The sequence below is a fragment of the Balaenoptera musculus genome, chromosome 2 (genome assembly GCF_009873245.2).
Source record: "Balaenoptera musculus isolate JJ_BM4_2016_0621 chromosome 2, mBalMus1.pri.v3, whole genome shotgun sequence".
NCBI classification, from domain to species: Eukaryota; Metazoa; Chordata; class Mammalia; order Artiodactyla; family Balaenopteridae; genus Balaenoptera; species Balaenoptera musculus.
In genome coordinates, this window is record NC_045786.1 from 62,307,572 (window position 1) to 62,322,291 (window position 14,720).

Sequence of the window (14,720 nt, forward strand, 5' to 3'; positions counted from 1 at the left end):
CGCGCGGGCTTTCTCTAGTTGCGGCGAGCTGGGGCTACTCTTCGTTGCGGTGCACGGGCTCCTCATTGTCGCAGCTTCTCTTGTTGCGGAGCATGGGCTCTAGGCACGCGGGCTTCAGTAGTTGTGGCATGTCGGCTCTAGAGCGCAGGCTCAGTAGTTGTGGCGCACGGGCTTAGTTGCTCCGCAGCTTGTGGGATCTTCCCAGACCAGGGCTCGAACCCGTGTTCCCTGCATTGGCAGGCAGATTCTTAACCGCTGTGCCACCAGGGAAGTCCCCCAGATTAAGTTTTAAAAGTAGAGGAGAAAAGAAAATTTTTAACTACAACTTTTATAAAAGAAGACAGAAGGAAGAATATTCAGGATTCACCTGTGGGCTAGATGGATTGTATCAATGTTTCTGAGTAGGTATTAGTAGTCTCTGGAGGGTGAAGAATCTTAGGAGTTGTGGAAGGAGGCACCATGGTCCAGACTGAATCCAGCAGCACTATGGAGGGGCTCCAGGCTCAGGGCAGTTGGATTCTCAGACTCCCACTCTACCGGGAGAAGAAGTCTGGCAGGGGTGGTCTTGCCTCTTCCCCTAGACACACCAATGCTTTTGTGTATCAGCTGCTTCCCAGGCTTGGCATACCTTTTCCCCTCTTGGTAGCTGGCAAACACCAACTCGAGGTTCAAGGTCCTGCTCGTAGGTCCCCTTCCAAGGTTAAGCCTCCCTCTCTGCCTCTGGAAAGAGGCAGCTATAATATCTACCGTAGCCTTTATCACACTGTTTTGTAATTGTTGTTTATATTCGTCTCTCCCACTAGACTGTGAGCTCCTCAAGGGCAGGGACCACGGCTTGTTTTTCCTTTTAACTGCCCCAGCACCTTGATGCACAGTAAGTGCTCCATGTATCGTGGTTGGAATGAGTGGGAAATGAATGATTCCAAGGGCTCTCATTAGGCCAAGTACAGGGAGAGGAAGCCTGGAGGCCATGCATATGAAGCTGGGAGCGGCGGGGAGGGGGGGGCGGGGGGGGCGGGGGGGGCGGGGGGGGCCGCGGGTGGGGGCAAAGTGGGCGTGGAGAACCAGCGTTGGCCCCAGTGAGGAGAGTGCCAGGACTGCGGGGCAGGATAGACCTGAAAGAAGGACTGCGGGGCAGGATAGACCTGAAAGAGTGGGATGTGCCAAAGGCTGGGTTGACTTCCCTAGTTTCCACTCCAGAAGCCAAACCACATGCCACTTTATAACCAAAGCGAGTGGTGTTTTCTTCATGCTGCTGAGATTCTGTGAATTAAACACATTGATATGGTGGAAATGTTTTGATTCACAGAGGAGCAGGGTGGGTCGAGGGACAGGCTATTATGCACTGAGGTAAAGACGTGGCTTCTGGATACCCTGTTGCAGGAATGAGTTCTCCCTTCCAGAGAAGTAGAAAGACCTGAATCTTCGAATTTGTGGACCTAGGAGTCTTCAGAGCAGTGTCTGAAAAGGCTCTTTCTGGATGTCTGGATGTCTTTTTACTCTTCCCCACCCCAGTCCCAGAACTTCAGAAATACGAGGTTTGGGTGTTTAAAAGTAATCTCTACATTAACTGTTTGCCATTTATACCTGATTATTGTGTAGCACAGTCATTATGCATATGTAGCGTTAAATATGCATTTAAAAAATTCTAGCGTCATTCATTTTTTTTTTCCAGCAAACATTTATTGAATGACTACCGTGTGTCAGGCACTGGGAATACAAAGACACTGAGATTGGTCCCTGCTGTTGAGGAACTCACAGCCTTGGTGAGGAGACAGACAAATAAGCAGCCTATATTAAGATACCTGTTATGAAAAATGTATGTATACGTTGCTTCATGATCACATAGGAAGGTCTCTTAGGAAAGGGTGGGGGACTGATAGAAAGTTTTGGAAAAGGAAAACCAGGGCTGTTTCTTAATCAGGTGAGATGTGGAGGCAATGAAAAGTTCGTTTCAACTGGAGGAAGCAATAAATGCAGAGAAAAAGAGGGAGAAAATGTGGCATTTTCAGGGTTCTGTAAAGAGTTCATCGTGCTCCTGTGAGAGTTCCCCCACAGGAGCAGAGAAAGATGAGGCTCGAGTTCGTATAGTCATCCAGCGGATTCTGCACTTTATCCTGAGAGCTGTGGGGAACCATTGTAGACTTTTTTTTTTAAATAAATTTATTTATTTATTTATTTATTTATTTATTTATTTATTTATTTATTTATTTTTGGCTGTGTTGGGTTTTCGTTTCTGTGCACGGGCTTTCTCTAGGTGTGGCGAGTGGGGGCTACTCTTTATCACGGTGCGCGGGCTTCTCATTGTCGTGGCTTCTCTTGTTGCGGAGCACAGGCTCTAGACACGCAGGCTCAGTAGTTGTGCCTCATGGGCTTAGTTGCTCCGTGGCATGTAGGATCTTCCCAGACCAGGGCTTGAACCTGTGTCCCCTGCATTGGCAGGCAGATTCTTAACCACTGCGCCACCAGGGAAGCCCCATTATAGGATTTTGAGCAGAGATTTTCATAATCTGATTTTCATATTAAAAGATCACAAAGGATAAGAGATTGAAATGAGATCTATATGGAGGCAGGGAGAGCAACTGGGAGATTTTTTTGCAGTCCAGGTGAAAACTCGCAAGAGGCTAAATTAAGGCATTGACCCAATGGGGGTGGGAAGATGGTGGTGATGTCAAGAGCCAGGAAGGATTTTGTAGTTATAAACACTTAGTTGGGTCTTTCTTTTTAACTGCTGTAATCGCAGTGCTTAGCACAGGGTTTGGCACATAGGCAGTCAACAAGTATGAGTGAATAAACTTGCGCTCTACTCAGAAGGATGGGAGAAGGAGGAGGTTTCTGGTCTGGGTAAATCAGTAGATGGTGCTGTTATCAGTAGATGGTGCTGTTATCAAACTGAGAGAGAAGGTCAGCCAGGAAGCGGAATGAAGAGTTAGTTCAATTCCGTATTTAAGATTTGAAGTGCTTTTGAGACATTTGAGTGGAGGTACTGTATGACTCTAGAGCTCCAGAAGAGTTGGCATGGAAAGGTAGATCTGAGAATCATGAGTCTACCGTGGGAGTGGGTGACATTGTCCGGAGAGAGTATAAAGTGAGGAGAAAAAGAGAAGTCCGGAACCCTGGGGATACCAGCACGTAGGGGTGGGTGAAGGAAAAGGAGAATGAGGAAGCATGTTCAAGGAGTTAGAAGGAAAACCAAGACAGAGCAGTGTCCCTTAAGCTGAGGGAGTTTAGTTTCAAGAAGGTCAGGGCTGTCTGCTGTCTGATGCTGCCAAGAGGTCCTGGAAGTGTTAGTAGCATGCTGCCTCTGTACAGCAGGGATTTTTGTCTGTTTTGGTCACTGTTGTATCCCCAGCACAGAATAGCCTGGCTCATAGTAAGCGCTCAATAAATAACTGTTGAATGAATGAATGAATTTGTTGAAAAGGATCCCTTGAATTTAGTTGCAGAACCACAGGCCCTTGGTGAAGGCATTTTCAAAGGAGTGATGGTGAAGGAAGCCAGATTATAGTGGACTGAGGAGTAGAAAGGAGGTCAGGAAGTGGCTACAAAGAGAGGACTAAGGATGGCCAACTCCATGAGCACCTCTTGTGTGCTGGGCACTGAGCTAAGCACTTCACACGCATTAACTCATTTAATCTTCTCAACAGCCCAGTGGGGTAGGTACTGTCATGATCACCAGATGAGGAACCTCCAGCTCAGAGGGAAAATAACTTGCTCAGGGTCCCACAGCCAGGAAGTGTTAGAGCCCAGATTTGAACCCAGATCTGTCTGACTTTGAAATTCAGCACTGAACTGCTCAGGCTACATTTCCTCTAGAGTTTCTTTTGTAACTGGAAGGAGAGAGAAAGAGTGACTGTTTGAGATGACCCAGAGTCAAGACTAGGAAATCTTGCAAATATTTTAATGCTGATGGGAGAGAATCAGCGAAAAGAAATAATTTGAAGATTTGGGGGGAAAGGGAGATAACTTATACAAGCGGAGCCTGAGGAGAGTTGCAGAGCACAGGTGAAAGGAAGCCCCTTCCACCAAGGTAGGAAAAGGAGAAGGTAAAGACCAGGTGTGTGTTGCAGGTATTTTTGTCAGGGAGGAGCAGGGAAGGTAGAGGTGGATGATTGTCTGCTGATTGTCAGCTGAGAGTAAAGGAGGTTGTGATCCAGTTATGGACTTGAAGAAAGTGGTACCAGTCTGAAATAGCTGTTGCAGAGAATAGATAAAAGCAGTGGTGGAGAAGCAGATTTTCACGATTGGTATCAAGGGCCCAGCCAAGATGAGAGACCAGGATTAGGTGCACAGAAGGCAGATGTTAGACTGATCCAGGTTGAGGGGTTTGCCCACTGTGTGCAACCGAAGACAGGGACAGGCTGTTGAGAGTATTGGCTAGATTGTGTTTGAGGTGATGGGTCACCACATCTAGGGCAGCAGTGAAGGAAGTGAGGATGGGAGAGGATTGAGAACAGAAAGGAAGTGGAAGGATCATAGTACTGGCATCTGGACAAAGTTCAACAGCGGGATTTTGGTAGTAAAAGAGTCTAGGGTTCCCTTGTTCTCGAGTTCCACATCCAGAGCTGACCTGTGATGAATAAGGCTAAATTGTGCTAAAAAGGGGGCACAAGGGTAGAAGACTAACCGTGGTTATCTCTTCAGAGAAGAAGAGGGGTGCCAAAGATAACCTGTTTTTTTCTTTTTGCTGTGCACACTTCTGGGCTGTTTGAATTTTTTTAACTTCTTAAATTTAAAAAAATACAAACTTTTCAGTGAACCCAAAGAAAAGAGCAGGCTTCCATGAAAGCAGGGGGATGAGGGAGCTGCGGAGATGGGAGCAGTGGTCTAGAATGGGCCCCCGGAGTATGTGATCTGTCTGTGGCATCACGAAGTACTGGCTCTGAGGAGGAGCGGCTGGGACCTGGTCCCACCCTGCCATTGTTCACCGGGGAGGAAGTGGGAGCCCCGAGGCTCGCTCTGCTTGGCAGCAGCAGGACCAGAACCAGAACTAACCCTTCCTGATCTCCCAGCTCAGTGCTCTGTTTTCCATGCTGCTTCCTGAGCACTTGAGGCTTCAGAATTTCCTGCTGTCCCGCCCGGGCTCATTGCGAGTGTTCCCGTGCGATTGCTGGTGAGCAGGCTCTTTGCCAGACCCTGCTTCCCACACCTCAGTTCTTCCCAGCGTGGGGTGTGTGGGTGTTTGTAGAGGCGGCTGGCTTGTCCCCTGCCTATTTCCTGTTCTCTTCAGAGTGGCAGCTTGGAGGCGGAAAACCACAATGATGGTCTCTATTTACATCCTTTTAAATGACCCAGTGTCCCTCCTGTTTTGCCAGCTCTCACATCACTGCCTCCCCTGGTCCTTCCTCCTCATAGCTTGTTAAAGCAGCAGCCATGACTCTGTGTCTTCTTTATCAGCCCAAACCCACATGAGTCACTGAGAGCACTTAGGACGGGGCTTCTTCACCATGAGGTTGGTGGTCAGGGGTGGAGGGATGAGCCCTTAAATTAAGGGCATTGTTCTAGGGGAAAAATCCTTTCATTTTTGTCAGATCTTCAAAGGAGTCTGGGACCTTCCCCACTAAAAGACCATGGATATAGAGAATGGAGTATAGGTGTGTTTTAGAAAAACAAAAATATAATAACAACAGCAGTTAGATGTTTTCTTGTCTTCTAAGTAAGTTCAGATAAACCTGGTGTTTGTGCAGCCTCTCTCGTCATCAGGACAGTGACCGTGGCAGCTGCATATGAATAGTTGTGATTTCTCCTCAGTTTGGTAGACTGAGGTCCAGAGGATTAAGGCTACAGCTCAGGACTTTTGTCCTCTTTTGCATGCCCGCCTGGGTAGATGTGCACATGAGCTCTCCACACGATGATATTGGGGCTCCACGATGTGTGGGGTCAGGTGGGGATAAGGAGACAAGGGATGAGGCCGTGGTTTAAGGAAGGATATTCTTTTATAGTTTTCTTCACGCCTGCCTCTCAGTGAAGTCCTCCTTGGTCTTTGGGATTTGTAGAGATGGCCTGTCTGCTTAGAGAGCTTGGGATGGCCCTGCACATTCTGCTTTGAGCATGCTCTCTGCCCTGAAAGTCTGGTTGTCCTTCTATGTTGTGGGGATGAGTCTTCAGGGTTTAGAATGGAGTTGTGAGTTGGCCTGTTCCAGAATAGCCTCAAATTCTCTTCTGCCTCCAGGGTTTAAGCAGGTACTAGTGTGGGGCAACAGGGTATTTACAGGCAGGGGAAAGAATATGTTTGCTCATTATGGTGGGAAAGGGCCCGTGATTGGCTTGCTTCTTGGCCGGCCTGAAAGCCAAGGTGCAGCCATGTGGTGTAGTGATCAGGAGATTTGAGCAGGCTTCCTTGAGATGGTTCAAGGCTCCTGGGTTCCTTCTGCTTAGAGTTAGATAACATTTGGGATTCCAATTTGGTTCTGAATCCTCTCTCCCTGCTTTTTGCCTGACCATCCTACCCCTGACTTTATAGTTCCATAGGAAGTTATGGATGTTGTGGTGCCAGTGGGGATGAATGTGGCTTCAGAAAAAGAATAGAGAGTGGGAGTTCACTGAGGTTCAGGCTTGGAGCGGTACAATCAGAACCACCCTGAAGGTCATGGAGAAGAACCAGTGGGAGGGTGGGAAGAGACAGTACATTAGTGTTTTGATTTTGGCTTTTTTTTTTGTTTTCTGCGTAGACTGGGATCTGTTGAACTATATTAGATAGTATGTTGTCTCCTACTGGGTGGCTTTCCACTGTTGGGAAGAAGTCTGCCTTGGACAGAGAACCTGTTTGGGAAGAGGAAGGAAGGAAGCGGGATGGGCTGGTGGCCACGTGCCTTTGCTGGAGCGCCCACTAGGTCATCTCAGGCCTCCTTTGCATAGACGATCCTCCTGTCATCTGCTTCATCTGGTCACTTTAGCTCCTGAGCTTTTACAAAGTTTGAAGCTTTCATCTAGAGTCTTCCAGAGCAGTGCTACTTCAAGTGCCAGTCTGCAATGAGATGAGAAGCATATGCACCAGAACATAAAACTGTTCCCTTCAACAAGAAAACCTTGTTATGAAAAATTGTTAGACCTAAACAGTGTGTTTGCTCTGACATAGTTGCCTCACATTCTGGAGTCATATAAGCTTCCTATCTGGTGACCCGCCAGTAACACCGTTTGCAAATCAGCAGCTAATCTGTAGACCACGCTTTGACTAGCAGTACTCTAGAGCCACCTTTAGTTCAGAAGCAGTTGTTGAGGTCTTGGAGTCATGTGCTTGGCCTCTACAAGTCAGAAACAGAGAGCCCGGTTACCGAGAGCTGCTGCCAGGTCAGTCATACACGGACCAGGCAGGTTACTGGGGAGAGCGGAGCACGACCGAAGTGACCAAGTTGAACAGATGACTAGGCAGTGCCAAGGGCAGATCTGTCCCCTCTCCCTTACCACAAGCACACAAGCCGAAGGGACCAGAGCCAGCAACCCTTCTGTAGGGCCTTAGTTTTGCCTGTTGTTTCTTGTGTCAGGTCAGCCTCACTGAGTTCATCCTGTCCTTGCAGGAAAACAGCATACGTCAGAGAAGAATTCGTTGGTTATCCTTGTCGTCACTCCTGGATGTGACCAGTTTCCTTCTTTGGAGTCTGTGGAGAATTGTAAGTACCACCTTGTTCCCTGTTCGAGAAGAGAAAGCACTTGTCTGGAGCTGTAACTCCGGAAGGCCTGGCCTAAGTTGCGGCTGCTACGCCTGGAGCCCTCCATGAGTGTGGGCACCAGGGCTCACCAAGTGCCCAGGGCCGTCAAAGGTGAATTTTTCCTGTGCAGTCTAACCAGCATCTGACAGTTGGCTGTGAACATCACACTGGCTATTCACTGAGTCCCACAGGACACGTGCCTTCTGGACTGAATATAATCCCACTGGCATTTTAGGAACTTGTACACTTTGCTGATTTTCTCTAAGAGACCCTACCCTGGGAAGACAAGGAGTTTTTGGCCATTTGAACCGAGATGAAGTCAAGGCGTTGGTTCTGTGGCTGCCACCCGTCTTCCCTGAGCAGCGGCATTTGGGGACGTCTCAGTCTGCAAAGTGAACATTCAGGTCTTGGCTCCTTCCTTACATTCCTGATGGAGTAGCTGAAGCTTGGTGACAAAGGGACAGGAGGGTGATTTCAAAGGCTCTGGGAACGTCGTAACCTGGACTCACCCCTCCAAGCATCCCTCTCCCCTTCATACTTCGAGCTAAAGCCTGGCAGGAATTATGTTTCCGGTGGGGAAACTGACCCACAGGGTGGGTGGTGCTTTGTAGAGGAATCTGTACCAGTCTGCCCCTCCTCACACACTGTCTTCCAGGGGCTCGGAGCCACTGGGTGACCACCCTCCCGCTCTGGCCCCAGGCCTGAGTGCAGCCTTGCTTGCTCAGGGAACGCCTCCTCTTTGAAAGAAAAAAAAATGTTATCTTTCGTTGTCTTTTTTTTTTGGCCGCACCATGTGGCATATGGGATCTTAGTTCCCCAACTAGGGATCAGACCTGCACCCCCTGCAGTGGAAGTGTGGAATCTTAACCACTGGACCACCAGGGAAGTCCCTTGTTGTTATTTTTTGTTTTATAATATATTGCATTTTTATTCCTAAATGAAAGAGAACTATCCATATATAACAGGGAAAAATCCACATGGGTGACAGCTTATCTTTTTTTCTTTTTGTTTATTTATTTATTTATTTATTTATTTATGGCTGTGTTGGGTCTTCGTTTCTGTGCGAGGGCTTTCTCCAGTTGCAGCAAGCGGGGGCCACTCTTCATCGCGGTGCACAGGCCTCACACTATCGCGGCCTCTCTTGTTGCGGAGCACCAGCTCCAGACACGCAGGCTCAGTAATTGTGGCTCACGGGCCTAGCTGCTCCGCAGCATGTGGGATCCTCCCAAACCAGGGCTCAAACCCGTGTCCCCTGCACTGGCAGGCAGACTCCCAACCACTGCGCCACCAGGGAAGCCCTCTTTTTTTCTTTTTTTGAATTTTACTTTATTTTTTTATACAGCAGGTTCTTATTCATCTATTTTATACATATTAGTGTATATATGTCAATTCCAATCTCCCAGTTCATCCCACCACCACCACCCCCCCTCCCTGCTTTCCCCCTTGGTGTCCATACGTTTGTTCTCTACATCTGTGTCTCTATTTCTGCCTTGCAAACCGGTTCATCTGTACCATTTTTCTAGTTCCACATATATGCGTTAATATACGATATCTGTTCTTCTCTTTCTGACTTACTTCACTCTGTATGACAGTCTCTAGGTCCATTCATGTCTCTACAAATGACCCAATTTCGTTCTTTTTATGGCTGAGTAATATTCCATAGTATATATATACCACATCTTCTTTATCCATTCGTCTGTCAGTGGACATTTATGTTGCTTCCATGTCCTGGCTATTGTAAATAGTGCTGCAATGAACATTGGAGTGCATGTGTCTTTTTGAATTATGGTTTTCTCTAGGTATATGCCCAGTAGTGGGATTGCTGGGTCATATGATAATTCTATTTTTAGTTTTTTTTTTTTATTTTTTTTTATAAATTTATATTGGGTTTTTTTTTGGTTGTTTTTTTTTTTTTTTAAGGGAATGCTATTTATTTATGGCTGTGTTGGGTCTTCGTTTCTGTGCAAGGGCTTTCTCTAGTTGCGGCAAGCGGGGGCCACTCTTCATCGCGGTGCGCGGGCCTCTCACTATCGTGGCCTCTCTTATTGCGGAGCACAGGCTCCAGACACGCAGGCTCAGTAATTGTGGCTCACGGGCCCAGTTGCTACGTGGCATGTGGGATCTTCCCAGACCAGGGCTTGGACCCGTGTCCCCTGCATTGGCAGGCAGACTCTCAACCACTGCGCCACCAGGGAAGCCCTATTTTTAGTTTTTTAAGGAACCTCCATACTGTTGTTGTTATTTTCTAATCCAAGGATTTGCACAGAACGTGATTGTAATCTGAGGGTAGAAATCCTTAACCAAATGGGGTCATTTCTGTTATTTCAGACACCCTGACCGTAAATGATGAGCAGTGTTTCCTCCTTTCAGAGACTGTCTGGGGCGCCCTCCGAGGTAACAAGATGGGGCTGACGCTGGGAGAGAGAGAAGGATGATATGGGAAGGTCGGCCCTGGTGGGGTAGGGGGCAGGACTGGGGGCCCAGCGAACACCCCCACCTTAGGAAGCTTGCGTTATGGACCAGCTGGAGTATTTCCGCAGCTCCCTGAAGGGAGTATTCTCCTTACAGCTGTCTCCAGAAGTTGACAGGTGTCAGCCTGTGCAGGGGCAGCCGCTACCCTGGGCAGGTGCTCTGGGGAAGCAGGGGGCAGGCAGCTGGGGAGAGGGGCCCACTCTGCCACAAGCACTGCTTGTTCAGCGCTCGTTTCAGACACATGATTGGAAAGATTCTTTTAAAACTAGATCAAAAGGAATAGATAAATGTCAAAAAAGAGGTAAAGAGTGGTAAAATATGTAGAACTCTGTTATTTGGGGAGAAAATGAGGACTTTGCTAGCTAACGGGTGATAGGCCCTCCTGCCCTTCTTCTTGGCTTACTGAAAAGGTATTCGGTCCCTGGATACAGACTTAGCCAAACAACTCTACCACTTTTGGTAAAAGGTCTGCTGGTGAATGATGGGAGAAATTCTCACTGAACTCCAAACCTTGTTTTGGTTTGTCTTTGTTGTCTAGCTCCTCCTCCCCTCCCCTGTGTTTTGGAGAAACAGCATGCCAACTCCCCTTTCTACCTCTTGTAGCTGTTGTGTGGGTGTTAACAATTACGCAGGTTAAGGTAGAGGAGATCTGGGACCCCGAGTGCTAGGCGTCAGAGTCAGACTGGAGAGAAGCCCAGATGGTACACTGGAAGTCTGCCTCAAATGAGCTACTGAGTGACCATGAAAGTCTCACAGATTCTTAAATTCTGAAAATTTAGGATTCTGGGAATCCGTCACAGGGCTTCTGCTGGATTTTCAGAAGTGAGGCCCCAGCTGTTGAGAACATCTAGTGCTCTGGACTGAGCATGCCTGCCCTTGGGCTTTGCTGGAATCTAGGAGTCTGTGTCCAGTCTTCTGGGGCAGTTGCTGCCTGCCACACCTCAGCTCCCTATAGCTGGTTCTCTTCTCAGGCTCTGAAGAAGAAAAGTAGAGGCTTCTTTGTCTTCTAAGTCCAGCTGTGGACCCACAAGTTTATGATCTCGTTGAGTTTATGAAACTCAAGTCAATGATCACATTCTCACAATTCAGTCTGGGAGAAGTGAAGGAGCAGCAGATTGGGGGCCCCTTTTTCTCAGCTCCCTTAGCTCATGATGGGTATTATCCATGGAAAGCTTTAACTCCTTGTGAGCTGGCTTGTCCCTGTGTCTGTCCTCATGGGCACACATCTTGGCCTCTCTTAATATCTTTGTAAATTCAAGGTTTAGGAAGTATAGATAAGAGGCATGTGGGTCAGTGTATTGCTAGGAGGGGCACAAAAACCCCTTACGCTGCCATCTCCCAAAATAAAATACAGAGTAAAAATAGATACTGGCTTCCTACTATCCCCTTTTTGTAACTGTTGAGAACCATCAAGCCTACACTAAATCCCCTCTCACTGTGTGCCCAAGCACTGTGCTGTGCCACATGGGAACCTTCCAAATGGTTCCAACTCTTTACCCACCTCCCTAAGTCTTTACATCTGCCTCTCTACTTCCCTGCAGGTCTGGAGACTTTTAGCCAGCTTGTTCAGAGATCTCCTGAGGGCACGGTGAGTGTGGGCCCTCAAAAAGGGCTCCTTTTAAATCTCTGGGGTTTGCTCCCAATGTTGAGAGTCCTGGAAATATTTTATTTTGCCTTAAACAGAGTCCTGGTGGCTTGAGATGTCCCCAAAAAAGAGTATTCAAGGAGATATGGGTGGAAACTGGTTTGGTAGATTTTGCCAGTTGGGGTATAATTTAGTTCCCCTGGGTCATTGTTTAGTAATGACCTTGAGACCACACTGCTTTGAAGAAAATATTAACAGTCAGTGAAATTCTGGAATGTGTGGGCTGAGTGGTATGTGGGACAGCTGTATTTGGCTGGCACGGGACAGTTGCTCTCTGGACAAGTACCTGCTTATGGTCATTGAGGTAGAGGTGTGCGGTGTTTGTGGAGACAGTTACCCTGCAGAACAGTCACAGGTTGGCTTTTCAGGGATCTTGGAAGACTTTTCTCATCCCCCTCCACCCCACTGGTGAATTTCCTTTGAATCTTAACATGTTCAGTGTTTGGTCCACACAGTTCTATATCAACAAGACGGAGATTGAGGACTTCCCCCGCTTCCCTCACCGGGGCTTGTTGTTGGATACGTCTCGCCATTACCTGCCACTGGCTAGCATCCTGGACACTCTGGTACCCTGGCCTTAAGGCCTTCTTTTCCCTCAGGGTTCTGGGGTAATGGGACAACAGAGAGATCAGGTGCCATATTCTTAAAGAGTTACAGAGAGAATGTGCATAACTTTATGAGCTCCCGGGAAAAATGTAAAAGATGACCTGCTCCAAGATTCAAAAAAATAACAAGAGTGATTTAAACCTACCCCACTACTGAGGACCAATGTCCAAGCTATCTCCAGCGATGCAGGAAGTGGTTTGGGGAATTGACTTCTTTGACTGAGCAGAGCTAACTTTAGTTAGTACAAAGTCATAGGAAAGAGATGTTCAAAATCCTTAGCTGGGGATGTTCCTAACTGTCTCGAATTTGATGGGCAGTCTTACCTGACAGTTGCCGATCTAGCTCACGTGTCTTAACTTTTCCTTTGCTCTCCTGATGGAACCAAAGAAGTGGACACATGCACCAGTCTTGGCATCTGAGATTTATGGATTATGGGGCTACTAAATTCACAACAGACCTCACAGTTTGGATAAACACTAGTCAGACAACCCAAAACAAATGGCAGGAGGAAGTATTAGTTTTCAGGGTATTGTGGGGCTTTCTGAAGACCCCAGGGTACCACGGAGCTGCAGCCCTCCTCTCGATGTGACCGTAACTCATCCCCCAAAGAGGAGATATGACTTCTGTCAGCCATCTTTGGGTGTACAGGGTCTTCCCTCTTCCCTCCACGCCAGGCACAACCCGATGGGAAGGTTTGATAGGGAGAACCTGTGAACACTTAGCAGGAAGCTGGGCAGGTCGAGCCTGTTAAAGTGTGTGGAGCAGCCTGCCAGCTTGGGGCTGAAGCTGGAGAAGTTGTGCTGAGTTAACAGTGCGTGCTCTGACCTGCAGGATGTCATGGCGTACAATAAATTCAACGTGTTCCACTGGCATCTGGTCGATGACTCTTCCTTCCCATATGAGAGCTTCACTTTTCCAGACCTCACCAAAAAGGTATGCCTTGATTTCGCCCAGACCAAGTTGATGGCTTGAAGTCTGAACCTGGCTGTGGCGCCCTGCTGGCAAGGACACCAGCTTTCCTCCTAACCAGCCAGTTTTAGGGACACACTGACATATAGGGGGCGGGCACTGGATTTGGAGTCAGGAGACCTGAGTTCAAGTCCAAACTACACCATTAATTTGCTCTGTGACCTTCAGGAGAGACTCTCTCCTGGTCCCATCTTCTTTTTATTTATCTATATTTGGTTAGCTGGGCATAATAACTACCTTATTCATCTCACTGGCATCACGGCACTGAGATAAGACTAGATGTGATAGCTTGTGGGAAATTATGATAAAGTTCCTTGAAGACAACCCCTGATACCAAAGGGCTGTTGGTAGATTTTCTGATATCCAGGGGGTCCAGAAGGCATTTTGAGTATCATTTCCTCTGCTAGCCTTCAGGAAATGAGATCCTGAATGGTGTTTTGTGCCTTTCAGGGGTCCTACAACCCTGCCACCCACATCTACACAGCACAGGATGTGAAGGAGGTGATTGAATATGCGCGGCTTCGGGGTATCCGTGTGTTGGCAGAGTTCGACACTCCTGGCCACACTCTGTCATGGGGACCAGGTAAGAATAATGTCTGGAGTTGGAGGGAGTCTACTGATTCCCCTCAGTGGGACTTTAGGATATTGGCTCTTGGATGTAGCATGCCTCAGCCTTGGTCTCTGGAAGAATGTTTTCCATCAACTTTTTCCACTGGGAATTTAGATAGGCAGAATTTACTTTGGGCGAAGGAGGCCGCTTCTTGCTGTTAAAATATGGGCAGGGACTTCCCTGGTGGCGCAGTGGTTAAGAATCCACCTGCCAATGCAGGGGACACGGGTTCGAGCCCTGGTCCAGGAAGATCCCACATGCCGCGGAGCAACTAAGCCCGTGCGCCACAACTACTGAGCCTGTGCCCTAGAGCCCGTGAGCCACAACTACTGAGCCTGTGAGCCACAACTACTGAAGCCCGTGCACCTAGAGCCTGTGCTCTGCAGCAAGAGAAACCACCGTAATGAGAGGCCCATGCACCGCAACGAAGAGTAGCCCCTGCTCTCTGCAACTAAGGAAAGCCTGTGCACAGCAACAAAGACCCAATGCAGCCAAAAAAAAAAAAAAAAAAGGGCAAATTCTTCTCAGGCGTCCTTGCCTCATGATGCCCTTGTAGGCTGTTGTGCCCTAGAGTGGAAGAAAGATTTTGCCAGTTTTGCTGTATCAAGCTCTCTGCTTTTCTGCCCATAGGCTACGTGAGGGCAGACTTTGGGAGCAAGGGTGACCGCTGCTGGAAGAGTGTGTCAAGGCAGGAGTGTGTGTGTGACAGTTGTCTGTGTATGATTGTGGACATATTTGTATTTCTTTGATTGTCACTAAATGCTCACAA

The 14,720-nt window shown here is 47.9% G+C and overlaps 1 protein-coding gene across 2 annotated transcripts in view; it reads left to right on the top strand.

The window, feature by feature from the left end:
• The window catches only part of HEXA (hexosaminidase subunit alpha), a 41,373-nt gene that overhangs the window by 20,305 nt on the left and 6,348 nt on the right, over nucleotides 1-14,720 (top strand). Inside the window, exons 1-8 of one of the 2 annotated variants that reach the window (XM_036843698.1) lie at nucleotides 1,499-1,514; nucleotides 3,060-3,062; nucleotides 7,518-7,610; nucleotides 9,978-10,043; nucleotides 11,663-11,709; nucleotides 12,222-12,332; nucleotides 13,204-13,305; nucleotides 13,792-13,924. In XM_036843698.1, coding sequence (XP_036699593.1) covers nucleotide 1,514; nucleotides 3,060-3,062; nucleotides 7,518-7,610; nucleotides 9,978-10,043; nucleotides 11,663-11,709; nucleotides 12,222-12,332; nucleotides 13,204-13,305; nucleotides 13,792-13,924 — 556 coding nt within the window. In that variant the 5' untranslated portion in view covers nucleotides 1,499-1,513. Of the gene's footprint in view, nucleotides 1-1,498; nucleotides 1,515-3,059; nucleotides 3,063-7,517; nucleotides 7,611-9,977; nucleotides 10,044-11,662; nucleotides 11,710-12,221; nucleotides 12,333-13,203; nucleotides 13,306-13,791; nucleotides 13,925-14,720 lie in introns of those variants that run through there. The other variant, XM_036843697.1, reaches the window with a different exon arrangement.